The sequence below is a fragment of the Sylvia atricapilla genome, chromosome 14, assembly GCF_009819655.1.
Source record: "Sylvia atricapilla isolate bSylAtr1 chromosome 14, bSylAtr1.pri, whole genome shotgun sequence".
NCBI classification, from domain to species: domain Eukaryota; kingdom Metazoa; phylum Chordata; class Aves; order Passeriformes; family Sylviidae; genus Sylvia; species Sylvia atricapilla.
The window spans coordinates 11,693,691-11,719,715 of NC_089153.1; the positions used below are offsets into that span (position 1 = coordinate 11,693,691).

Genomic DNA, 26,025 nt, shown 5'->3' on the forward strand with positions numbered 1-26,025 from the left:
ACATCATATGAGTGTTTTTTTAGAGAAAGGGAGTGGTTTTGCTATTCTTCATGTGTGGTTGTTTATAAAATACATAACATTGGATATTTGATTCAATAACTTTGAACTTGATGAGCTGTCACAATGGGGTTTTGAAGCAATGAAGAGCCAAACTAGAAAAAAACTTGCTGTGTGTAGATCTGGTACATGCACAAATTCTGTAGTGAGGGTTTGTGTGTGACTGAACAGGGAGAAATGTAATGGCTCAGCCACCAATGTTAAGGAAAAACCTTCCTCCTCTTTGATTTTAAAGTCAGTCATCCATGTAAAGTTTTTCAAAAACATGAGGTAACTTTTTGAACTGATGCGTATTTTACTTTTGTGGCATGGGGAGAAAAGTTATTCAGGGCTAAAACATTGCTGGTTTTCAAATTTTACATTTAACAATTATAACTCTGATGTCAGTGTAACATTTCTCAGGGTCTGTACGTTTCTACATGCTCTGCTGCCTTCAGATCTGGGAACTATTATTTTTGTATGTTAGCCAAGGAAAGATTTGTACTGCTTAAAAACTTCAGAAAACTACTAAGGATGAATGAGTGCTAGAAAATAACTGTACTCCTCTTTGATAAACTTAAGAGTAGTAATTAGTAGGTCAAAGTATCTGAATGTTCTGTTAAATTACAGAATCTGGTAACAGAATTAAGTTATTCCAGCTGGAGTGTATCAAATCTTTCATGTGGTCAACTCCACCACTTGAAATAAGAGCAGAAGGTCAAGTCATTAATTTGTAAATGCTTGTTAATAATTTTTACAACCTTGCATATAATTGAGATGCTTCAGAGCTCATTAAAACTAGCAACAAAAGTGCTGGAAAGAATTCCATCATCTTTCCACTGCCGGCAACATATAATTCAATCATGGTATAAAAATCTGTAAATGTAATTAGAAGAATTTCACAGCTTGCTCATGTACAATTCTTCCCTGCTCCATTGTTCACCAAGAGGCTGGAATAGACATTTTCTGGTGGGTGGCTGCTTCGAAAAACCACGTGGTGTGGAGAGAGTTAATGGTAGTTAAGGTGTGGTGGAGGAAACTCCTGTGCTCAGAGGCAGCTCGGTGGAAGTGGGTGTTGGTGGTGGGGTGTGTTGGGAGAGCTGTAGCCAGTGCATCAGGCTGAGGTTTGCTCCACAGTTAGCAGCATGAGAGATCAGATAGACCTGCTGGCCACAGTCACGGTTCTGGGGATCCTGGAGCAAGGTAAATGTCCTTTCTACAATGCCAGTATTGAAGTAATTATGTTAAACTTTGTGGGACGTGGTTCCTGTATTTTTCTCCGGGTGTCTGTAGAGTGAAAGTCCCTGTTTTCCAACATGGCAGAATGGTACAAAGTTTTGGCTGGTAATGGCAGAAATGTCATGCCTGAGTGGTCATTATTTAACAAGGACTAAAATGATCCTCAAAGCCAGCAAGTAAAACTTCTAGGCTTAAAGCAATTTCAGTGTGATGTTCTTAAATTAAACTAGTTTGTGATTGAATTTTAGCAGGTAATTTGTAAACTGCGGTGGCTGGAGGTAGCCAAAATAAAGGCAGGTTAGTAGATGTGCTGCTGAGGAGGTCAGTGTACAGACAGAGCTGGTGTGGGTATAGAAAGGAGCCTCATGCACACAGGTGTTTCTGTGGGACCAATATCCTTGTGTTCTGTGGCACAGGGCAGAGGACAAGATCGACTGAGAGCACAGTAACTTGGAAACTAATGCTAGTTCTGGTCAGAAGTAGACACAGAGCTCTTCAAAGGATTCTTCTAATTTGGTGACTTCTAATTTTGATAGATGAATTGTGTTTAGACCATTTAGAAGGGAACAGCGTTTTTGCCAAGCTCTGTTTATTTGTGGGCCCTTTGGGCAAAGTCTCTCCCTCTTGAGCTTCAGGACAAGCCCTTCCCTGTCTGGGACAGGGGCAGAGCCCCCATTTAATGGAAATCCTCACCGTTCTGTAAGGGAAGGTTTGTGGGGTTTATTATTACTGTATTAATGCACCATACAGATACCACACCTCTGCTTATAAATGGATGTTAATCTCTGAGCAGTGTCATGTGCTTTTAGCCATCTGATGATAAATCTCTTAATATGAGCATTATTTAAAACAAAATATGTCACTTTAAAAATAGAGCTCAAGACTTCTGAATTCTTGGTAATTTCCACTGAATTTACACAGACATACCACCGCTAAATGGAAGAAACTTCTGTACTATGAATTTTTTTGTTGTCAAACTAAGTGGGGGTGGAGTGAGTGTTTAGTATGCAAAAACAAGACATGAAAAAAACTTGAAAATGAGTTACAAAAATGCTGCTGAGCCCTTTTCCTTTAGGAAACCTTCAGTAGCAAATCCCTAGATAGCAGGTTTGTCTTAAATATATTTGTTTAATGAAAATTCCAAGTAATGTTTAAAGGTTGCAGCATTAAGCATTTTACTTTCATGGCATACAAGCCAGGTGTGAAGCCAGCAGAAAAATAGGAAGCCTTAGCACCTTCCTATCTGTTTGATCAGATGAGGTATCCTGGTTTTATGATCTCTGCATGGGAAGCCAAGGAGCAATTGCAAAATCCTGTGTGTTTCCTTTCCATCTACTCCTATGAAATACACGTGCCTGTGTCACGGGTTCAGGGCTGTTGCAGTGGCTTTCTCTGCATGTTTTGAAAGGACATTCTGTAGGTGAGTTACAGGTCTGGGATTCACCCTGAGCAGGTGAGCACTGAAGAACAGACGTGGGCTATCCCTACAGACACTCCTCCATCACACCCTGGTGTAGGAGATGTAATTTAATGGCTGACCTTGGTACAGTGTTGGTTGATTTTTACGTTTCCTTTTGAATTTCCTGGCAGCCTGCAGTTTCCACATTCTTTCAAGTAACTTTCCCCTTTTTAATTTAGTATTCTCAGTTTAGTGAAACTCTGAGTTTAGCACTCTTTAGATGTGTGCCCCAGCCTCGTGCTGAATGTTGTACCACAGAGCAAAATTGTTCTACTCCAGTTTTTTCCCCCACTCCTTTATTTGATGGCTTCAAAGGAAGCAAAACATGCGATGTCACTGTCAGGCCCCACAGGGCTTGTTTGCCAGGTTCACTCAAATGTGGCAGATAGCAGCTGTGATATGATTTGACAAGTTTGTGGACATAATCAAATAGAGAATGAAGAATATTTCCACTGAGGAGCAAAGTTCAGGGAGAGATGAGCCCCTAAGCCACACGGCAATCCACACAGGTGATTAACCTTGAGACACGAATCACAAAAAAAAAAAATGGTTTGAAAGGTTCTGCAGAGTAGATTGAACTCTCTTTTTCTAAGAGTCCATGCTGAGAAGGCTCATGCAGTGTGGGTTTTTTTAACACCTTATTCTGAGAAGTGTTTTTGTGGATTGATTCTTCATCCTTAATTCTTCACCCTTACACCAGGTTTGGGGAACTGCCAGCTGTCCTCCAAAAGGCTCCTGCTCCTCTTGAGTGGTTGTTTTATTACCCATCCCTAAGAGTCAGGGATCTGTGTAGAATTTGTCTGAATATTAGCCCCTGTGTACAAGCAAGATGCCAAGTGTAGAGCTGATGGAGAGGTTTGATGTGAAATGACTCTTACCTCACCCGTCAGTCACAAGAATCCTCCCTTAGGAAAGGTGCAGATGGCCAAAGCAGGATGAAGAGCATTGCCCAGTGCAGTTGGGCTTATGCCACAAGCCAGATCTACTCATGATGCTGTAACTTCAGCTCAGTCCATTTCTGCAGAGGAGACTGGGATGAGACCCTGAGAGCATCAGGGAGGAGGAAAGGTAACAGGATGGGTCGTGGTTGCATCTTATTCCCAGAGCTCTGCCAGCAGCTGCTGAATTCCCATTGTGTGTTATACGTCTCTGGATTCACAGAGGGAATGCTGTGTCGTGTCCTTCTGGACCTCTGGAGAAGGGTGACACCCTCACCCATGATCAATCTGCTACAAATGAATCAAAGAGTGGAGAACATTCTTGCTTCCCCCTACTTCTCTCTGTCAGCACCTCTTGTTTAGGGCTGGTCACTGTGGAAGACACTAGAGCACGTTTAATTGTCCTTAAATGTGTTCTGAAAGGAATGACTGTATTTATGTTACTAAAACTTGGTGATAGACAAGTCACATAGCATCAGATTATTGAAATTTCTAATTCCCTTCTACATATGTTCTAATGCATTTCTGCAGGCATATGTCTTGTCTTTAATCTTGGAACATCTGTCCCTACTTCCCCTTCTCTATCCTGCTGTTCTGCTTTTATCTTTGGCACAATAAGACCGTCCCCAAGGCAGGCCTTGCACCCTGGCTCCTTGTCTCTCTGTGCCATGCTCTGGAAATGGTGCTATGTGAGGACTGTGCTCACTCAAGTGTCTCAGTGACACCACCATAGACCACCAAAGTAATAGTTTTTATAACTTAATTTTCTCCTGTATGAAAATAGAGTTTTCAATAAAGGCAGCTGTGTAGTAGTGCACCTAAATAAAACACTCAGAGCATCAGCAATGCCCTGTGGGAGGGAGTAGGAGCTTTCAATAAATAGTGAAACACTCCAAATCTTCATGTTAGCAAGTTTTCATTGTTTTGAAGTGACTTTCCATGTCCTTTACAAATTTACAAAGGACTGATGTAGCAGACACTGAGTCAGTGCCTTGGCTTAAATGTGGTCCAGGCTGAGAGCAGACATGGGCAGCACCTGTGCTGCTTGAGCTGCTGGAGCCTTGGGGCTGCCGTGAAGAGCAAGAAATAACCACCCTCTTCCCCATTTCCTTTAATGACCATGATTAAGAGCATCTCTAATTGATTTAATGATATCCTAGTGTTTGACAGTTTGGATGCTGCTCTGTGACATGGGCCACACTTTGCACCCACTAGGAATAACAGAAAGTGTTGTACATCATTCCCCTCAGACTGGCTGATGGTGCACATGTGCTCTAAACACAAAGTGCAAGATTAAGAAATAATTCTGTGGCTCAGTGTGGACCTGGTAAGGTTTTACTGTGTTTGATGTGCTGGGGAACAGCACTGAGGGCTCTGCTGCGTGTGAGATGATGCAAAGCACTGGCACCCAGCTGGGATAACTAAACCTGAATTCAAAGCATGAGAGTGAAATAAATGGCACATTTATTACAGGTCATGTGTGACAGCCCTGGACTATGGACCTAGATCATATCTGCCCTTTCATTCTAACCACTTGCTTGATTCCAAGCCAGATAAAGCTTGGCTAAATAAACACTGCTGGTCTGTTACCATTCCTGTGTTCTGTTTTCAGCCTATTTTGCAATGCAGGTGATCTATGCCCGTCGGAAGTACAAGATTTCCCCTCCTGAAACAACAGGTCACCCTGAATTTGAGCGGATCTTCAGAGCTCAGTAAGATTTTGACGTTTTGTTGTGACTTTGTCTAGATAAGACTTGAGTCAGCTGTCACTGTTGGGAGAGACTGGTCCCCCTGAAGTCACCTTTCCACTTACTGATATTATATATTTTTTTTTCCAATGCTTTGTGTGCAAAGGTCTGCATTCTGATTTGGAGCACTTTGGCTGGGGTGTTTCTGTCCATCCATGATAATTCTCCTTCTGGCATTGTGAGGCAGCCAAATCACAAATTAGTGGCCGTATGGAGGAGGCGCAGAGCATTCACGACTAGAATCATTAAATTTAATATTACCATTGGCTCCAAATGGTGAGAGCAGCCAGAGCTTTATTAATAACCTGATATTTTCTTGTAATGATTTGCTGTTGAATTGGAGCAAACGGCCTTGCTGGGCCCTTGAAGCTACAAGGGCATTTTAATTTTTTCCCTTTCAGAAGCCATTGTACTGTGAGAATCAGCACTCGTAGGCCCCTGCTGAGGGCTGTTTCTTTTTGCTCTGTTCCTATGGAGAGAGCAATGCTGGAGCTAAACTGGAAACGTTCACAGATCCCTTCAGCTTCCAGCAAGCACCAGATTCCGTCTTTCATCTCAGTGGTTCTGTTTTGTAAGCAGCTGAAAGGAATTGGCTGGAGCTGGTGTGAAGGGGAGCTCCAGCCCAGCGCTAAATCCCGAACAAAGCGGCTGCGTTCCCTTGCCAGCGCACAGGAAACATTTGTGGAGTGACAAAAACACCGGCTTCAGCCCTTCTGTGGTGCCATGGAAGGCCAGCCTGCCTGGAGACATCAGCCTCTGCGAGCTGGGGAGCTGCTGACGTGGCTTTTAATTAAATACTTAACTACTAAATGTGTGTTAACCAAGTCATGCCGTGGGCTGTGGTGCTCTGGGAAGCAAACCCTGGCTGTACTTGGCAGGGAAGGTGACCTTGGGCAACTTGGACTTGAGAAGATACTGCTTCTCTGTGGGTTTTTCTTCTCTTTTCCCTGTGGAAGAGTATACAAATTTCATATATTGAAGAAAAAACAAATGGGAAAAGGTGGTATTGATGTATTACTCATTTGAAGAAACCTGGCAGCCTCCCCTCACTGAGGCTCAAACTGCATTTACAGAATAAGGTTCTTCAGCCTTTTTCCAGCTCCCAGTCTGGCTCCATTCTCCAAATGTTTGTACATTTTTGGCCAACATTAAGATTAAATTGCCTAGGGAATGGTAAAATGTGGGAGAAGCAAAACCAATGTCTTTAATAGCACAGCTCCTACTCTTGCAGAAAATCTGTATTTTTATTACTAAAGGAAGAAGGAGGAAAACCTGGCTGTAGATCTGATCACCTCCTGCTGAATTTTATCTGAGAGAAGGTTTCTTCTTGGACCGTGACTTGTGTGAAATTTGGGCTGTGCTCACCCAAGGGGAAGAGAAAGCTCCTTAAATACTGACGAGAAGGCTCTCCCCCAGCAGCTGGAGGTGCAGCAGCTGTCTGTGGTGGTGCTGTGTGTGGGATGGAGCCCACTGAGAGTCCAGCAGAGACAAATCTCCATCTAAGCCACAGCTTGTGGGGCCATGTGAATGCGGGAGAGGTGAATGCTGTGTGTTGTTTGGGTGCTTTTTTTGCTCTACAATACAGATATTTGGTGGTGTTGATCACAGAAAAGGCCCTTTTCCACAGCACACTGATGGTTCTCATCAGCTCTTTTAGTTTGCTCCGACGTGAGTTTCCAATTCCCTTCTCCAGCCTAGGTTATCCAGGCTCTGATGTACAAGGAGGCAGCTTTAATTCTCTTCTCTGTTTCTCACCAGGGCAAACTGCTCAGAGTACTTCCCTATCTTCATTTCCGTCCTCTGGGTAGCTGGAATCTTCTTCCATCAAGGTAAGAGGGATGTGGGGGGAGCTACAACCCAAACCTTGTGAACAAACACGAAAACCCCAGCCCCAATTTAAATCCCATTCTGACTCAGGCATTCTCTCTGTGCCTGTGAGGCTCTTGCTCATGGAAAGCAAGTTTCCCCTTTAGCTGGATGGACCGAGGAGTGCCCCAGCTCCAGCTGGGAGCAGCTAAGCCCATTCCTGCCTGGAGGAGGAAGCACTGGCAGCCCTTTCTCCTTTGCTGGAGCCTGGCTGTCCCTTCCTGCTGCTTCTAGACAAGGTCAGGCTGTCCCAGGGTGGCAGCAGTTGAGGCAGAGCTATATCAGAACAAGAAACTATAACCCAAACATTTGCTCATCTACTGTCTATCCCTACCAAGTGAGCTCAGGGGAGCTGGTTGCTGCAAGAGCGGAGTTGTGAGGAGAAACCATGTGAGGGAGCATTGCCAACCCAAGTCCCAGGGCAGCTCTGTGGGCCACAGAAAGCTCCATCCCTCACAAAAAGGGAAGGAAGAAAACTCATTCAAACTCCCCCAGTGGGTTTGAAGCCGAATCACTCTGTGGTTGGTGTTCTGGTCACGCCCCATCTGGGTGACTGCCGGAATGCAGCTCCGGCGGTGTCCAGGGATCCGTGTCCCTGCAGGTGTGACAGCGGCGTGTGGGCTCTTGTACCTCTACACCCGCCTCAAGTACTTCCAGGGCTACGCCGTGGCTGCCCAGGGACGGTAAGGACCTGACCGGGACCTCGGGCACCCCAAACCAGCCCAGGGAGCCTGGGGGCAGAACGTGGCTCCTGGAACAGGTTTCCTTCCCGTGGGTGGGACTGCAGGTAGATTTTCACCACCTCCTCCTCCTCCTCCGCTCCTGCCCCCATGTGCTCATGGCTGTGTCACCTCTTCCCTGACTGTCCCAAAGGCGGGAGGGGACTCACAGCCCTGCCAGCGTGCCTTGTGCCCCGGCTGGGCTGGCAGTGCCTGACGGTGTTTTCTCCCACCCAGGTTGGGACCGCTGTATGCCAGTGCCTGGCTGCTCTGGCTGCTGCTGGGGCTGGCACTGGCCGGGCTCCTGGCACATTTCCTGTGGCCCAGCTCCTCCACATGGATGGCAGCACTGGTGTGGCCTCTCTAGCTCCTGGTGCCTGGTGAGAGCGGCCACGGCTCTCCCCAAAGCCACCGTTTGCCCTGGCACAGGGGAGCCAGTCATGTGGCACCAGCAGAGAGAGAGATTTCCCTGGCTCTGCATTCCCCGCTGGAGGGAGGTGGATGCTGGCACTCCTCTGCTCTTCAGAGGCAATTTCCCTTCTCGAAAGCAAATGCTTTCCAGCCCCTGCCCCTGCTGAGGAGCTTCACTGCTGGGCTTTGTAGCACTGTCTGCTCTAAAATGCCTCTGGCTCTGCCTCATGGAGCACAGATTGACCCACATGCTGTCGTCTCTCCTTCTTACTGCTGTAATGATCTGTATTGAAGAATCAGACCATGGATATACAAAAATAAATTATTTTTCTCACTAGAAATCACCCGTGATTGTCAAAGGTGCTCAGAGACTGGTGTGAGAACATCTGAGTTGGGGACTGGGTTTCATAAGAAAAGCTGCTCTGATGGGTAAGATTGCCTAAAACCACATCCAAATACTGTGAGAAAAGCCTGACCCGAGTCCAGTTACTAAAGTCTGTGTTTGGCATTGATTGAATTTCACTTACTTTGCCCCAGCTTCAATTTTCTACACCTGCAACAAGACCTTGCCCTCCCTGGATTCCACCCTCTCCTGTGAACTTGGGGTTCTCAGGTGCCTAAAGCAGCCCTGCTGCGAGTGACTCTCACTACTGCACCAAAGGTTTAAATTTAGCTTTTATTACAGTGCACATTGTTTTATATATTTATATAGAGAGATGTACTTGAAAAATCAAACGTATCCAATAATAAAAAATACAGAACATTAAAGTAGTATAATGCATTCCAGTGTATAGCTGAAAGGACATTGGGATTTACACTAATCCCTACTATTTTTGAACTGGGCTACCTCTGCTTTTTTTTTTTCCTTCCTCAAAAAACCCACATCAATCAATAACTGAAATAGTTATTTAAAAAAAGACAGTTTCTGCACTCCATCTCAAGGCATGAAGACACTGGAGACTTCACCATGAGTTAAGGGGCTGTGTTAATGCTGGCAGGCACAGTGTGGCATATTTTATTTTTTTTGTTTTTCCCTGCCATAATCATAGCTCCAACCCCTTTGGATTCATTCCTCCTCTGCTGAAGGAGGGTCAGTCTTTGCCCTCACTTAATCCTCAGCTGTGGCCAGGACCGTTGCCTGGGAGAGGGCAAGGCAGACCTCGGTCCCGGCACGCTGGTGGGGTCAGCTGGCAGGGCTCAGCATGACCTGCTCTGTCCCCAAATACAGCCAAAGATCGCCCTGCCCGGGGCTGAAGGTGCTTTTTGTCCCCGCGCTGGCTAAAGCTCATCCCGACCCCAAACTGTCCCGTGTCCCGAGCGGCAGCCGGCACCCCGAGGGAGCGGAGCAAAGCCACCCCTCTGCACAGGGGGTCAGGTTCTGCTTTCTGCCCCTCTTCAGGAGCAGTCGGTGCCCGTCCTGGCCCCGCTGGGGGTGGTGGGGCTGGCACAGCAGCAGCAGCAGCAGCGTGGCCGGGGTCTGTGGGCCAGTGTCCCCCGGCAGCCGGCCCCGCGCTGTCCTGGTCCGGGCAAGGCGCCGCGGGGAGGAGGGAGCAGGACCAGGGATCCACGAGTGTGGCCCTTCTGCCTCGTGCCTGCTTCACTCTGCCTTTTTGATAAAAATCTGAAAGAAGAGAGAGGTGGGGTCAGAGAGATGAGCTGGGCAGGGGTGGGGAGGTGCTGAGGGAGCTCGGCTTACCTCGCTCAGGATGATCCACACCGGGGAGTCGGTCTGGATGGACAGCCTGATGGCCTCCAGCGGCCCAAAAGATGGGTCCACCTCACCCTCTGCGACGCCCTTGGAGAACGAGCCTGGTGGGGACAGCACGTGGCTGACACAGGGATGGGCCTCTGGCATTGCCCTTCCTCCTCCCCTCTCCCCCGGGGCATCACCAGCAGCCCCAGCAGCCCCTGCCTGCAGCTCCCCAACACAAAACAGGCTAAAACCCAGCAGCCAGGATGGCAACACAGTGCAAAATGCCACACTTTGGAGAACAAAAATCAGGTAAACAAAATGTATTTGGAGTATTTGGCGGCATACCACTGCTGTGGGAAAAAGGACAGAGTGGCCTGACATGCTTTTTGGTTGTGATTTATTTTTTTTTGAAAATGTAAATGGGAGAAACCAGCCAGCATGCAGAGGAATGAGAAAATGGCAAAACACTGCATGTGCCAGGAAATTTTTCTTTTATTTGTCTACTTAAAAAAAAAAATTACATCTTAGCAGGGACACCAGGGCTGTATCACACACAGACAAGTCTCTGGAGGCTGCAATTGCTCATTCTTGTCCAAGGGCAGGGCAAGCACTAGAACAAGCTCAGGTGGCAAGAGATTCTGCAACTGGTATGAGTACAGAGATGGCAAAACTGCCTGTGGTGGAGGTTTTAAACCCCAGGGTAAGCAAATTAATAATCTGCATCATTTGGTCCCAGTTCTGTGCAGACTGGCAGAAATGCAGGACTGAAAACTATCTGAGGAGGACAACCTGGTCTGAGAGCAAGGGCAGTGGAGGAGACGAGACAATGACAATTAAATCCTGTTCCAACCTGGCTCCTGGCAAGCAGAAATTACTCTTTGCCAAGCAAACAGCTCTAAGGTTCTTGACTGACATGCAGGTGAGGACAGGGGCTGTGTTATCAAAGGCAGCAGGCCCTTCACCACCCCACACCCCGCTGTACCTATCTGGATGTAGCCATCCGCTGTCCTGCGGTATTTGACGACTGCACCTCTTCCCTCCTGCAAGGCTTCCTTATCTGACTGGAGACTCTGCAGAAGGAGAGGAGTATTGTGCAAGGCCAAAGGCAAGAGTCACCCAAAAGCCCCAAGGAAAAGCAGCAATCCCAGAGCTGTCCTTGTCAGCAAACCCTGGCATCTCATCCCATAGCGGGCACCCTGAGACACTGCAACTGTCCTCTTGTTTTGGGCATGTCTTCATGCTGCTGTTTCATCCGTGCCATTTTGGCTTCATCCCCTCCTCTGCAGCCATCCCACCCACTGGAGCATCCCTTCTGCAGGCAGGGATGGCTCACACAGCCATGCTCAGTAAAGCATCCTGCTCCTGAGCTGGCATCACACCAGGCATGACCCTCTGGCTCCCTGCCAGCACCTGGAAGAGGCACTTGAATTTTGTAAAGATTTTCCTGAGGGCTTTAAGCAGTTCCCTCCTCTCAAGCCTCTTTTGCTTCCCACTCCACCCTCACCTCCAATCTCAAACACTTACGTCAAACGGCAGAACCTCCACGGTCGTGTTGAAGAGTTTGTCTTCTGGGTGCTCGATGTTCCCGCTGCGGAAGAAGAACCTGTGACAGAGATCAAATCCACAGAAAGGCACACTGAGCGAGGGGGCACATGATGGCTTTCACCTCATCTGAACCATCAAACAGCTCAACCCAACAGGCACCTTCCCAAAGAGCCCACAGCATTTGGCAGGAGACTTTCTGTGCCAGATCAGCTAAACCATGGACTGCTCACAAGTGCAGGAAAGGAAAGGGCTCTAGCAAAGGTGGCCCCACTGAGAAAGGGTCAAATTATCCTTCCCCTGGAAGAGCACTACTCTCTCCTGGGCAGCCAAGCAGGAGACAGGCAAGAAATTTGATTTAAATTGCCAGAAGAGCAGAAGTGAAACATCTCCACATGCTCTGGGCTGTCCCCACACCCCCGCTGACCCCTCCAAGCACTGGCCTTTCAATACGGAGTGGTTTGAAGAATCTGAATCGGATGAAGTCTCCAGCAGTGGGAGTGAAGGCCCAGAAGAAGTCCTCCCGCAGGTAAGCCTTCTCCAAGGTGAAGTGCTGGTAGGTTTTCAGGCTGGTGCTCACCTCGGCGGGGGGGTTGACGTGCTCTTTCCGCAGTGCCTGTTTCCCAAAGTCCTTGTCCTTGGTGGGCACAAAGAAAAAGGGCAGAGAAGGGCTGTGAACTGCTCTGGTCCGTGAGGAACCAGGGTGCCAGCTACAAGGCACTGCAAATTAAAATTTTGTGATTTGCAAGGCACAGAAGGATGAGAGATGGAAGTAATTTGGGCAAGGCACCAGGCAGGGGAATGTGTGACTGGATCCCAGGAAACTGCTTCAGGAGAGGCAGCTCAGAGAAACATCCCAGCTCTGTGCTCTGATCCAGCACAACAAGGAGCTTTTCATTGTCCAAATGTCCCTGAACGCCTGTCCCTGCCCCAGGAGCTCTGGAAACAGTCTTTACACTTGAGGAGAGAGCAGCTGGGAGGCTGACAATAGCATAAAATGACTGGATTACATGGCCTGACTGCACTGCACTGTGATACAAACTGGATTATACCATCCATTTCCCTGGAGATCACACAGACAGCACAGCCCAGGGATGTCTGTCCATGAGTTCTGCACTTGTAGTTGCAGGAAGATGCATTTTGTTCATGTTTAAACACACATCAACAATTCCAGCTCTTATATAGTGACTTATAATTTGCCTATCACCAAATCCCAGGAGTATGGAGTGGAGTGGGAAGGAAGGCAGACTAAACCAGGAGTCATCTCTCCAAGGTTTTCCAGAAAATTCTTCGAAGTCACTTGCCTGGACCATGGTCTGGCATTCAGGATGGGTGGCCAGGGCTGCTACAAAGGCTTAAAATCTTGCAGTGACTCTTGGTGCATGTCACTGCCATTCTGAGGAGCAGGAGCTACCTGAGCTCACTGTAATTCAGAACAAAACGAAACCACTTCAGAGAAATCTAGCTGCCATCAGCTGCTGTCACTGATGTCCCCACACAAAAGCAGTCAGTTCCTGGGTGCCTGCAGGCCAGGCCACCTGTAGCTTGGACAGAGAGCTGGTACCCACCTTCAGCTTCTGTATCTTCCCAGCCAAGGAGGAGTGGGTTCCCACGTGCTGGAAGAGCGAGGGCTTGAAGCGGATCCTCAGGTTTGCCTTCTGCCTGTCGCAGTGTTTCTGAAAGGAGACAGCCCCACAGTGCCCCAGGCTCAAACCTCTGCAGGCCACTGTGGCCCACAAGGGGGATGGACAAGGGCACACGGTGGGACAGACAACCCTGTCTTCCATCTCTGTGCCCTTCTGTGGTACTTGGGTTCTATTCTGGCAAGAGGGCTTTTAACCACACTCTGGAGAAACCAGACCGTGACTCTCAGCCACTCATCCCCCAGGCTCTGCTGGGCAGGATCCAATTTAAGTGCCAAATTTCTCCTTGCCAAGCATAGCTAGGAATGCTGAGCAAATCCCCTCTGTGCTGTCAGGGAGGAACACCAGAGAACTGGGTTTCCTTTGCCCTTGGCTTATTGGGAAAGCCTTTTTCCTACAGCTCAGAGCTTGGGATCCCTAATGTCTGAAGGTACAGTGATCCTGGGATGACTCAGAGCCCAGGTGAACAGGTACCAGGTGTGGGCTCTCTCTGGATGGGCAGCTCCCAGTTTGCTGGCAGGAGCTGTGAGCAGATGTGAGCACGTGCCATTGTCAGAGCTGCTGGGCTGTTTCACGCTTATCCACCACATAAATAAACTTGGAGATGCCAATGTGATGCTGGCAGTGATTTACCATGGAGTGGAGGGAGAGAGACGATGGAGAGGGAATACAGGACAAAAGGCAGAATCACTGAGAGCGTGGGGAGATGAGAACTCACATTTTAAAATAGCTCATTTCTCTCAGTTTGGGGGAGCAGGACAAAAATACAGGTTAAAAGCTGTATGGAGAGGGTTATTTGTTATCCAACTTTGGCTTTTTCCAAGAAAAGAAATGCATGCAGATCCCCAATGCCATCTGCTCTTGCAGCCTCCCACCCAGCAGAAATCCCACGGCGGGTGCGGCGTCGCCGGATGCCTGGAACAGACAGGGTGTCACACCAAGCCCCCACCACAGGCCTGGAGCTGGGAAATACCAGGCATGACCCCTGCGAGCTGCAAAAGAGATAATCCCCTAATCCAGCTCACGTTACATTAGAAAATTAAAACTAGCCATGCTAATGGGACAGACTGTACTCCCTGCCAGCAACTCTGGATGCAACTCCGTCATGGCTATCTCACTCTGGATGGGGAGAGGAGGAAGAAGGCAGCTACAGCATCTCCTGAGTTATATTTCTCCCCTTTTCCTGCACTGCTAAAGAAATGTTTCCTGAAAGCAGCCTTGTCACAGACAAGCCAGGAGGGGGAATAGCTCAGTTGGTGGTAAGAAGGTCATCCTTTCACACAGCTTTACCCCAGGTAATTCTAAAATTAGTTAAAAAAGAAGGTGCAGAATATACCCAGAGCAGGTAAAGCGCTTACCAAAAGCTCAGGTCAAACAAACTTTCAATCAAAGAGACAAATCCTCCCCACTATCAATTTGATTCTGCACAGTGGGATTTACAAGAGAAAGTCATGTTTGAAAGAGCGCTGTGCAGAGTTAATCATGCAAACAGTGGGGGAAAGGAGCCAGAAATCCACATGGAAAGTAGGTTAATTTTTAAAAAGGCAACATGTTTATAAGGTTTGCAGTTTCCCCTGAGAAAACCTTGGTTCCATCAGGTAGGAAAAGATGAGCACCAGATGAGTTATGGAGAAGATGATCCTGCACAGCAGGATCTGCATTTAATCAGTGCTCAAGCTGAGGAATTTGAAGGTGGGGGCACAGACAGCAGCATCATTCCCAGCTCCATCCCAGCATCCCACCCATCCAGCTTTACCCACAGCTGTGAAGACTGTGGGGTTGCCAGACAGTCCTGGGGACTGCTCTGTCAGACCTGAGCACGTGGTTTGAACTGCCAGGAGGGTGCAGGGGACATCATCTGAGACTGGTCCTGCTGCACAAGGGGTACTGGAGCCGATGCCATGTCCTCTGCCAGGGATCAGGCCAAATTAAACCACAACCTTGCCCCAACTCTGCAGAGCTCTGAGGATGGTCCATCCCCCAGCACTTAAATACAATACTAATTCCCAGAGTGACCACTTGGTGTGGCATTTATTACCACATGGTTGTCACCATGAAGTCTGCTCTTAGCCACCGGCTCTGAGCTCTGCACAGGGACTCTGCTGCTTGTTCTCCACTGGGGGAGGAGGGCGAGCAAGTGTTTGAGTAAATACAGTATGTTCAGGGAGAAGACAGGAGAGTATCTGGTGCTGAGCTCATCTTACATCTGCTGCCACACACGCTCCTCCTCTGCTCTTCCCACTCGCTTTAGCCCCTTGCTGCTGGAGTTCAAACACAACCTCCACAGGGCACGGGGGCTTACTGGCAGCACAAAACCAGAGCCCATTTCACCTCTCTGCACCCTCCTAGAAAGCCTGACAAGAGCTTTTTGTAATCTGGCTTCATCCTGGCAGACTGTGCAAGGAAGGTCTGCTCCGGGTCGTCTGGGGTGAGCTCTCTGGGCAGTCTCCATGTGTGCTCCAGGCAGGAACAGCACACGGATCCGGCGTCAAAGGGTTATTCTGGGGTTGTAGTCAGTGAGTGGGAAAGGGCTTCAGGGAGAGGAGCACACCAGAATGCAAAACAACACAGAAGAATGGGGAACGACTCCTGTCCTCGAGGACTGGAGGAGGAATACCCTATTAGTGCTTAGATGCAGAAATAATGCCTTTCCTGGCAGCTGCAGACTAGAAAAGCCTGAACTCCCAGGTCTCCACTTACACAATACACAAGGACACCCTGCAGCACGCTCCACAGGGATGCCACGGCTCGGTGCAAAGTCAGTTAGCACCAGAGCTCACAGAAAAGATCCTCTGGAGGCACAGCCAAGCTTACATTTGCCCACACACAACAGAACATTTCCCTTCAACAGAGGTTGTTTACATACTGCATCTTTCTCAGGGTTGCAGACTTTCACCCAGAGGATGTGATCCAGCAGCCAGTCAATGGGTTTGTCCTTATAGAACATCAGGATGAACTCCACAATCAAGCTCAGATCCAGAGACTTGAACATTTTTCCTAGAGCACAGAGAGAGAGCAGAGAGAGAGAGAGAGAGAGGAACTTTGGTATGAAATGGTCTAGAATCAGAACTGGGAAAGAAAAAATTGGGAGACTGGGCTATGGGGGTTAGATGTGTCCATCTATGTAAAGGAAACAACACGTGGCTCCTGTTTAAGTACCAGCACTGCTGACATTGCTAATACAGTTCCGGATTTAATATTCGTCGCAGAATTAAAAAGCATTAGAGTCTCACAGGTCATAATAGTATCAAAAGGTCTAAAACTCTCCCATTCAGTAAAGAGAAACAAGGATGAAAAACACAGCCAGCTGCATGACAGATCATTTCCTGCCCCAAAAACTACAAGTTTTAAGCCAGTCAAACCAGTATCCAAAATAACAGATCAAGCTGCTACTGCAACCATGTACTGCCATTCCCAAAATAGTTCTGGGCTGATGTAAACTTCCTTTTGCACACTCTTAGGCAAATCCAGATCCCATCCAGCCTAAAAGCTATTGGCCATATCTAAACTGTTTGGCTGTCAGCTGGGCCACTCACCAGGTTTATTTTTACTAAAAGTGAGCAACAGCAGTACCAGCTGAGAGGATCTTTCTCCCCTGTGCAAACACAAGGGTCATTGCAAAAATAGGAGGGGATCAAGTCCAAGTATTTTACCATCTTGTGGGGACAATTCCTTGGGCCAAGAATGTAGTGCTGGCAAGAGTCAGAAGGCTCTTATGCCTTGTGCCTGATAGGACTGGAGTGAGAGGGAGAGAACATTACCAATGAACCCCAGCTGAGAGAACTCCAGGATCATCCACTCCTCAGAGGGCTGCTGCAAGGCAAAGTTCTTCATCGTGCTGAGATAGTTTGGTTTGGCCACAATATCATCCTCCAGCTGCAAGACAAAAGGGCACAGTGCCAATGTCCCATCCAGGTCCCAACAAGTGTCTGTGCAGAGCAATCACACCACAGACCAGAGGGAAGCTTTGGCACAGACCCAGTTTATTCTGGAAGGTACACTTTTTCCCACTCAGTCTAACAGGTAAGAGAAACAAGGACTTCTGCCTTTCCTAAGTGGGAGGTTTCCAATTCAAAAAGTATTTTAAAAACCCAACATTTGAACCTATGTGGTTAAAACCTGCTCCCACTCTGCTGCATCACAGAATTGGATATGCTCTTTGCTCTCTCTCAGCTGGTATGAGACAGTACAATGAACACACAGGTACACCCATCTTCCCTCCAGCACCAAACCCACCTGAACATAATAAATGCCTTTGGACTGGGCATACATCATTAAAAAGCAGTAGTCCAGGTTCTGCTTCGTCCTCCACCTGCAAGAGACAAAGACAATGACAATGGGAGTGTTGGTCTCTGCTGGGATAGTGGCTGCTCCAGGGAGCCTGCCAAGGCTGGGTTTGAGATGGGAAGGTGACACAGCCCTGGGAGGCAGAGGGGATGGGATATGGCCTCTCCCTTTGGTCCCTGGTCAGCTAAGAGTTACTGGAAATCTCAAGGACTTCCAAAATGAAGATAATTTGGGTTAAAATGAGCCCCTCGCTTGGTGATGGAAACACCACAGCACAAGGGAAGCCTGGCAAAGTTTGTGCCAGTTCATCCCCTTGTCACCAAACCACATCCTTCCAGCTCTTGGATAATTCATGTTTAAAGTCCTCACCTAGCCCTGCAGAAGAGCTTTCCTAGCTGGAGTCAGTGAGGAACTTGCTACGGTTCCTTAATTCAGGGCTTGCTTGTTTATAAGCTCATTCATTCTCACCTGACTCTTTCCTTGGGGTCTCCAAAGGATTCCCGCAGGTGGGAGAAATCAGGATAGAAATGTGGAGATGGGGAAATTACCTCCAGGAGACCTGAGTGTATTTCCTTCGGGAACCTGAGGGAGAAAAGCAGCAGTAAACAAATACCTCCACATCTGACAGAACATTTTGTAGGCCAAATCACCGGGTAAACACTGAGCCACAGAGCCAAACAAAAAACACAGACTCTAGGGTATAACTTCTCTGGTATCTCATGCACTTCCAGGCCTCATCAGAAGACATCAGCAGGGATTGACATACACTTTTCAAGTTATCTTCTCCCTCCCACTGTCTGTAATAGCCCCATGTGCACATGCTCCCCACCAGCATTCTTCTCCATCCTGCACACACACACAGGTCAGCTTTAAAGACCAGCCCTGAGCACCATGTACTCTTTACAGGATTAAATGACCTGCAAACTGTTTCAGCAAAGAAAGGACCTGGCACTACAGGCATTTAGAGAGTTTCCAAATGCATCAGTAATTAAAATTAATTTTGCCGAGGTTGTGCTATACATTTCTGCTAAGCTGCTTAAAACACTGCTGTGCTGTAGTTCAGAGAGCCAGCAGGAAGTCTACCTAGTTCTCTCATGCTGATAAAATCAGCATCTACTTTTCCTATCATGTGGCTAAGAAACCTTTAAAGAGTCAAACTCAAAAAGAAAATAATGTCACCCATCTGAAAAGCAGGCACCTACATCAGCCTTGCAAGCAATACCTTGGGACTGCTCTAACAGTGAGAGATAAGCAGGAAAACCAGTTATTTTTATACTGCCTTTTTGAGAACACTTGGTGCAAGGCCGATTTCCTTTGTTTGTGCAGAGCCTGGAGGACGGGAGATGGGGCAGAGGGAGACAACGCAGGGAGACTGCCAGAAACTTCCCACTTCCTTTTTCCCTTCCTTATTCCTTCCTTGGCACTGGCAGGTCCTTCAGCTAACACTCTCAAATTTTCCCTTCTTCAGGCAGCAGTGAAACAGCAGCTTCTCACCGAGCTGACAAAACATTGCAGTAAAGCAGCAGCAGCTTCCCCGCTCCTGTGAGAGAAGCCCAGCCTGCCCTGGCCCCGCACCACCTCAATTCAATTTGGAAGAAAAATAATTCCAGTGACTCAGGGAGGGGGCAGGAGGCACTGGAGAGGGGGAATGATGAGAAATCAAATCATTAAGTCAATTAAAGTTTCAGGACTTCTACTAGAGGCACTCTCCGCAGCAGCGGCCGGTAATTTCATCAGGATCCATGGGACAATCAGTCCATTATCCCCTGATAAGTGCGTCCTCCTGCCCGCAGGCACAAGCAGGGGAGCCCTGCCAGCTCCTGCACTGCAAGATGGAGGGCTGTGTTTCGGCTCTGCCGCCAGTGCCCGAGAACAAAACCCTCCCCAGCCCCTCTCCCATCCCATCCCTGCCGGCACGATGCGCTGCCCCGTCGCTTCTCCGGACACCGCGATCCGGAGCAACCGCGGGAGCTGGAAGGAGTCACCGCCCTTCTCTCCCCACCTTTCCCCTTCGCCTCCGAGCTCTGATGCCATCAACGCCCGGACCCGCTGATGGTTAATAATAATCCATCAGCAGCTTCTGCTTAAACAGCCACAGACCAAGCTGCAAAAGACACACCGAGGCTCCTGGACATAAATAGCAGCCAGCACGAGAGACAAATGTAACTAGAGCCTGGAACAAGGGGAAAACAAACAGGCTGGAGTGGGAAGAAAGATGGATCATGGATTTTAAAGCAAAATAAGGCAGGAGCATTTGTGTGTGCGTACTACACTGCCCAGACTGCACAGAGCAAATACAGGGCTGCAGCAGACACTGAAACAACTGCCAGGATCGCTGGAAATCTAAACAATCCATCTCTTCACAATGCCTCAGGGCAGAAGGAGCAAAACAGAACAAAATGACCACGTGTGTTAAATACTTGGAGCACAAAGCAGCCTCCTGGAAGCATTTTAGAACAAGCAGAAAGTGGAAGCAGCATCAGCAAAGACAGCACAGAGTTTTAAAAGAGGAAAAAAAACCCAAGCAACAACAACAAAATACGAAAGGGAAGCAAAAGAGTGTGTGTTTTCTCCTTAATGAAGCCATTCCCTGGCCTTGCTGCAGGCACAGGCTGCACACTAAAGCCACTTGGAAGTGCTTACAAGTTTTTGATATTTTCTGCCACTCCGGCTGTGTACTGTGGATCCGTCTGAAAACAAAAGAAAAGCAGTGTTAGAGCCTTCAGCCTCAGCCTGTGTCCCCCATGGCTCAAAAATCTTCTTCAACACACCCTGGGGTACTGTCAGCACATCTGTATCATCTTCATTCACCTTCATGTCTCCTTTTATCCAGCTTTACTGCTCTCCCATGCTGACAGGCTCCCAGGAGCCCTCCTCTGTGGTCAGTGTTAACCAAAGGCAACACACACCAAAATCCATCCCAAAGGACAAAAGATCCTGCACATCTTCCCCATGTGCTCTCCTGGCACTTCTGCCCCTGCCAGCACCAAGTGTTTGCACAAGTTTTAACCTCTGGGCTATTTATTTTTTCCCTACACACGCTGGCTTGCATCCAAGAGAACACTCTTGGCAGCGAATACTCTGTACCCTTTGATGAAAAAGAGGGCTCTATTTATAAGTTTTTCATTTCAGGTTCATTTTGACACTTTTCTTCCTAAAGCCCCAGTTTGTTCCCACAATCAACGTGGCAACCCATAACATTTGGGAGACAAGGGTGGCCAGTGCCACTCGCTGCTGTCTGCGGGTGAGATAAGTGCAAGCACAGGGACAGGCACTGGACAGAAACCGTCTGCACAGTGACGGCGAAAACAAAACCCCAGAACAAAAGGTCAGGAGACCCAGGAGCAAAAACTGTTCCTGTTCCCTGGTGGTGGCATTGATTTGGGCAGCCATATGGCTCGTGAGGCGGCACGTCCCGGGTGGATCTGCCGACGCAGCACCGCAGAAGCCGGGACCAGCTGCTGCTGCACTCGGCGCCGGGAGAGGTGAGAATGAGACACCGGGATGTGTGTCACAGGCTGAGCACAGCACTTCTGTGCTGGCACAGAGACAAGGGAGGGTTTTCTCAAGAGGAAAAGGTCCCTTTCCTAAACAGGACTCAGAGTCCCAGTGCTGGAATGAAGTCTTAGCTCAGCGTGCCAAGAAAACAGCAATGGGAAAAAACAAAAGCAGGAAAGATGCTCCTGGCTTTGGCAGGAACCATGCAGCTCCACTCCAAGTGTCTGAAGCAGTGGGTTGGTGACAGCCAAGCCAGCCATCTCACCCCAGGGTTCCCCTCAAGCAGCTGAGGAAGCCTCTGCTCTCCCAGGCAGCCCAGCCACTGTGGATGACACCTGCAGTGGCCAGCAGTGACACTTGGGAATGAGAACTCCCTATCCCAGAAAGGACATTCAGTTGCCGCACTTGTACTGAGTCTTCAAATTACTCAGCATTTGCTTCAGGTTCATACCACCCTCTCCACTATTTATTCTTTATCCCATGCCCAAGGAGCTCTAACAAGTGCAGGTACTTGGAAAAACACTTTGGAAAGAGGCAGAGCAGGCACAGCAGTGGCAGACACTTGCACAGAAGGATGTTGTGCAGCTCCAAGACCAAACTTGGCCAAAGGAATCTGCAAGAACTGCCATGGCTGTTACTGGGATGTGATGTGTGTGCTCTTGCACTTCAGAGGATCAGAATTAATTTATTTATTTTTCACTTTCCTCATCATGGGTACATCCTGAAAATCAGGAGCTGCCATCTCAGCACACACCTTATTTTCATGTCAACTAAAGCAGTATTATTGCAGTCCAAAACAGAAGCTGGTCTGGGTCAATTTGCTTAAAACCTCTCAGGCTTCAACTTACCCACTGCAAAAACAGTCCCCAAACTTGTCCTGGCTCCAAGGGAGCCAAATGATAGCCAGGACCAAACTCTGTCCCGGGCCCTTTGGGCTGCACCATCCGTGCACACCTTCCCCCTGTACAAAATACCGCCAGAGCCCTGAAGGCCAAATGCTACTCAAAATGTCAAATTATGGATAAACAGACAGCAAACCCAGACATTCATCTTTGCTCTGCTCCCTGTAACAGGCTACTGAGGTTTATCTTTCTCACTGGATTTCTGGAAATTAAGACAAATGCACTTCAGGCTCAAGAAAATAATCCTGAGAGGAAAGCCATGGAGAAAAATAACCATCTAAACCCATAGATAAGAGCAGCTCTCGTGGATTAAAGTATCAAGGCTTTTTAGCCCTTGGATTCAGCAACTGATTCCGGGCTCCAGGCACCAGTACAAAGAGGCGTATCAGTCTCAACCCCAAATCACCGACTCTTGGGTTTCAAGAGGGGTTTAGTGCTGTGTTACAGGTACATGGAGAAACAGAGCTGCTGCAGGAGCAGGTCTGAGAGCTCTCCTAGACGTGGTCAAGGGGCTGCTCCAGCTCATTTTGTGGATATCCGTTCAAGCACCCTGCAGGAGGCATCTTGATTTAGGTGAGCTGTGCCACACGGTAGCTGCTAACGGGATGTGTTTGCCTACTCACACCCTGATCCTCTCTGGCCCAGCCAACATTTCATTTTGGGCAAGACAAACCTGCTGATCCTGCTGGATGGCAGCCCAAGGTCAGGCTTATCTACCCAGCAAGTGGCAGAGCTGATGTCCGGGTGGGCAGCATCCTGTTTGGCACCAAGTCTGGCAGACAGTGGGAGGAGGACCAGGGAAAGGGGGTAAACTGGCAAAGCTGTGCCTTACCTCGGCAATGAGGACAACGATGACAGAGTCCTCCTTCTCCTGCTGAGTGAGCTCTGAGATGAGGGAGTTGAGGGTGTCAGTGAGGTAGGAATGCACCTCCCGCTTCACGCTGGGGATTCCCATCACGACGGACACTGCCCAGGGCCACAGAGAGATTTTAGAGAGGGGGCTGTGTTGGACACTTTGCTCTGCTCCTATGACCATCTCATGGTTCACCTAGTCAGTGCCAGGCTCTGTCATTAAAAACCAGCAGTGGTGGGTTCCTGGGCTATGCAGGACTCCCACAGTCCTGTCCTCAGCCCAGTGCCAACCAGCAACATTCCAGTGTCCCAGGCTGGCAAGGCACGCGTGGGCAGTCAGATATGCTCTGCCTTTTCTCCCTGAAGGAATGACCTCTGAGGAAATGCCAAAAACCCCTCTCCCTCCCAGGGGTCTTTTCAACTTGTGAACAGCAACTTGACGACCACCTCTTGTTCTCCAAATCCCTCCCACGGCCAAAAGCACTACAGTTTAGTAGGTGCAAGTCAAGTCTTTGGGGTTGGGGGGATTTGGGAGCAGGGGGAATCATCAAGTAACCAAATGAGATGGAAATCCCAATGGGATTTGTTCCCTTAGTTGGGTTAGAGTCTCCATGAAGCAGCCTACAAACTATGCCTTCATCTGAAGCCCTTCCTGGCAAAGTCTAGAGCGCTCTGGATATGGAAAGCAGCAAACAACATCTGGCAGAAGCATCGAGAACATTTTAGGGCCAGTCAAGAACACAGACAGCACTCCCCTGGAGACCTGCAGGCGTGACATGGCTCACCCACCCCACATGTCACCATAACCAAGGAAGCTTGCATGATGCATGCAGCCCTTCCTCCAGTCCTGCTTGTATCTGTGCAACAGCCAGGCCCGGAGGAAAGGGGAGGGACAGGCACCAAGGTGAGGAAGAGCACCAGAAGCAGCACTAATTCCCATTTACCTCCAGTGCGCCCCTGTCCCACATGCACGGCTGGCTGCAGACTGTTCTCCTTTGACAGCAAATGTGGCAAATGATGGAAGATGGTGGGAAGGTGCAGCACATTCTTGTTGGTGATATTCCACAGTTTTAACTTGGTTTCGTCTTAAAAAGGAAAAGGGAATCAATTGCAAGGTAAGAAGAGACTGCAAGGCAAAAAAGCCTTTTTACAGCAGCCTGGCCACCCGAGACTACTGCTGGGTTATAAAAAATCAGGCCAACCTTTAACATGCTACCACAAACCCAATTAAAGTTCAGCAGGAGCCAGGAGGGCCTTAAAGAAGTCCCAAAATATTTGGGAAGGAGAGGGGAAAATGAAGATAAAATGAAGGTCAAATCAGATCTTTCTGCAGAGATCCAATTTTCTTCAACCGAGCAACTTAAAAAAAAAAAAGAAAAAAAAAAAAGAAAAGAAAAAAAAGAACAACAAATAAATTGGCAAGGGGTGCTCAGCCAGCCTAACTCCTTCCCTCCCCCCTCTCTTTGGATACCCATTTTCCATATGGGTTGAATACAGCCATAGGAAATGGAGTGTATGACTTGCAAGGGAGAAAAAAAAGCTTGCAAGCAAGCAAATTGGCAAATATCCTCAGCAGAGGCAAATCCATGTTTAATGATGCTTATGCACCTCTAATTAAACAGGAGTTTAAGAGCTCCCAGGTCTCTCTGAACTCCACAATTTGCTGGGGGAGAGAAGAGCAGGTCCTGTCCGCAGCCCTGCGCACACGTACACACACACACACCTCTCTCTACCTCCTCATCAGAAACAGCTTCAACACAGCCCCAGATGTTCAACGCCTGTTTATTCACCAGATAAGCTGCTCCAGGTCCGGTTTATATCCCGCAGGGCCTGCTTCTCCGACAGGGCTCTCTTGATCTCCTCCAGGACCAGGTTGAGCTCCTTGGAGCGCTTCAGGCTCTCCTGCTCAGCCGTGTGCAGCCGGTCCCGGAGCGCGAGGAACTCCCGCTGGTAGATGTCCACAACGTCACCTGAGGATGGAGAAGAGAGAGAAGTTTTGTCCTCTGTGCTCAAAAGGGTTTCGTTCACACCTCTCTTGCCCCTTCAATCCTTAAATTATGGATTTAGGGAGCTGTGGTCCAGCACACATCCATTGGGGAAAGGGTCGCGGGGAGGGCAGTTCAAGTTGCAGAACTACAATAATAAAGCTACTTCCATTTTTCCTCTTTCAGCTTGAGTTTCTGGGTCATGTAGAAATAGAATCATAGGACAGGTTGGGCTGGAAAAAACCTCTAAGATCATTGAGTCCAACCATTAACCCAGCAATGCTATGTCCATCATTAAACCATGTTCCCAGGTTATATCTTTTCAGGGATGGTGATTCCACCACTTCCCTGGGCAACGTGTGAGAATGATTGGCAGATTTCTCCTCAAGGATTTTTTCCTAATATCCAATCTATCCTTTTGTACAGGTTGAGCCTTCCCCAGCTCGTTTGCCCTTCTTTGGACACACAAATACAACCATAACCTGGAGGATCCTGAGTGATGGAAAGAGAGATGTTGGCAAGGGGGAACGCTGCCCTGCAGTAAGACAATGGTGCAGACACCAGAGAGCCCCAAATTTTAACAGTCAAAAGATATTTTGGTAATCTAACCTCTCCAAAAGATGTCAGGATAAAGAAAATCACATGGCAACAGCTGCCTGGATGCTTATACGAATTCAAGTGTTTGGATACACACCTTTAGGACACATCATAAATGTATAATAACCCCTTCTGATAGGCTAGCAAAGCTTTTTGTTTTGAAACATCTTATCCCATGCTCAGTAAACAGAGCAATAAAACTATCAAGAGCTTTCAGTCAGAACTAACTGTACAACAACTGGGAGTGGAATCAGTGAGCCACTAACAAACCTTCCTGGGACATTTTTTCCCATTATTAATGAAACTGCTCATTAAAAATACACTTTTATCTGTGGTTATTCATGTGTTTCCAGTAAGATTATAACTCACAAGACTATACCCAAAGCAGATTTATCCACTGAATGGTAGACTCTTAACCCAAACACGACTAGGAGAGCTAATGATCAAAAATACTGCACTGGAACTTCCCAACACAGGGCTAAATATAAATCAAAGCAATTGAAAAAGATACATTGACTGCATCAAAACCTTCTATTTTGAGGTCCATGAAGAAAAAGAAAAATGAATTTTGAAAATCAGACGTATCCAGCTTCAGTGCACAGAGTTTCCA

General features: G+C 48.1%; 2 protein-coding genes across 2 annotated transcripts in view; one reads left to right on the forward strand and one right to left on the reverse strand.

Moving 5' to 3' along the window:
- The first annotated feature begins 1,103 nt into the window (after nucleotides 1–1,103).
- Nucleotides 1,104–8,508, forward strand: LOC136367479 (leukotriene C4 synthase-like). The gene is made up of 5 exons (XM_066329136.1): nucleotides 1,104–1,239; nucleotides 5,285–5,384; nucleotides 7,179–7,249; nucleotides 7,888–7,969; nucleotides 8,243–8,508. Exons 1-5 carry the CDS (start codon nucleotides 1,182–1,184, stop codon nucleotides 8,370–8,372), a joined length of 441 nt encoding a protein of 146 aa, XP_066185233.1. The 5' UTR covers nucleotides 1,104–1,181; the 3' UTR covers nucleotides 8,373–8,508.
- A 570-nt stretch (nucleotides 8,509–9,078) lies between these two features.
- Nucleotides 9,079–26,025, reverse strand: part of MGAT4B (alpha-1,3-mannosyl-glycoprotein 4-beta-N-acetylglucosaminyltransferase B) — a 51,012-nt gene continuing 34,065 nt past the window's right edge. Inside the window, exons 2-15 of the mRNA XM_066329135.1 lie at nucleotides 24,624–24,803; nucleotides 23,778–23,918; nucleotides 22,814–22,947; nucleotides 20,225–20,271; nucleotides 18,050–18,163; nucleotides 17,531–17,606; nucleotides 17,056–17,170; nucleotides 16,161–16,291; nucleotides 13,220–13,327; nucleotides 12,095–12,288; nucleotides 11,634–11,712; nucleotides 11,092–11,179; nucleotides 10,113–10,225; nucleotides 9,079–10,037 (exon numbers count right to left, since the gene is read on the reverse strand). Coding sequence (XP_066185232.1) covers nucleotides 10,014–10,037; nucleotides 10,113–10,225; nucleotides 11,092–11,179; nucleotides 11,634–11,712; nucleotides 12,095–12,288; nucleotides 13,220–13,327; nucleotides 16,161–16,291; nucleotides 17,056–17,170; nucleotides 17,531–17,606; nucleotides 18,050–18,163; nucleotides 20,225–20,271; nucleotides 22,814–22,947; nucleotides 23,778–23,918; nucleotides 24,624–24,803 — 1,544 coding nt within the window. The 3' untranslated portion in view covers nucleotides 9,079–10,013. The remainder of the gene's footprint in view (nucleotides 10,038–10,112; nucleotides 10,226–11,091; nucleotides 11,180–11,633; nucleotides 11,713–12,094; nucleotides 12,289–13,219; nucleotides 13,328–16,160; nucleotides 16,292–17,055; nucleotides 17,171–17,530; nucleotides 17,607–18,049; nucleotides 18,164–20,224; nucleotides 20,272–22,813; nucleotides 22,948–23,777; nucleotides 23,919–24,623; nucleotides 24,804–26,025) is intronic.

Bases quoted from the DNA above. Each gene is read 5' to 3' on its own strand.
- LOC136367479 (XM_066329136.1), top strand. From the start codon at position 1,182: ATGAGAGATCAGATAGACCTGCTGGCCACAGTCACGGTTCTGGGGATC. The intron at 5,385-7,178 runs GTAAGATTTTGA...GTTTCTCACCAG, and splicing joins GAGCGGATCTTCAGAGCTCA to GGCAAACTGCTCAGAGTACT. The intron at 7,970-8,242 runs GTAAGGACCTGA...TCTCCCACCCAG, and splicing joins GCCGTGGCTGCCCAGGGACG to GTTGGGACCGCTGTATGCCA.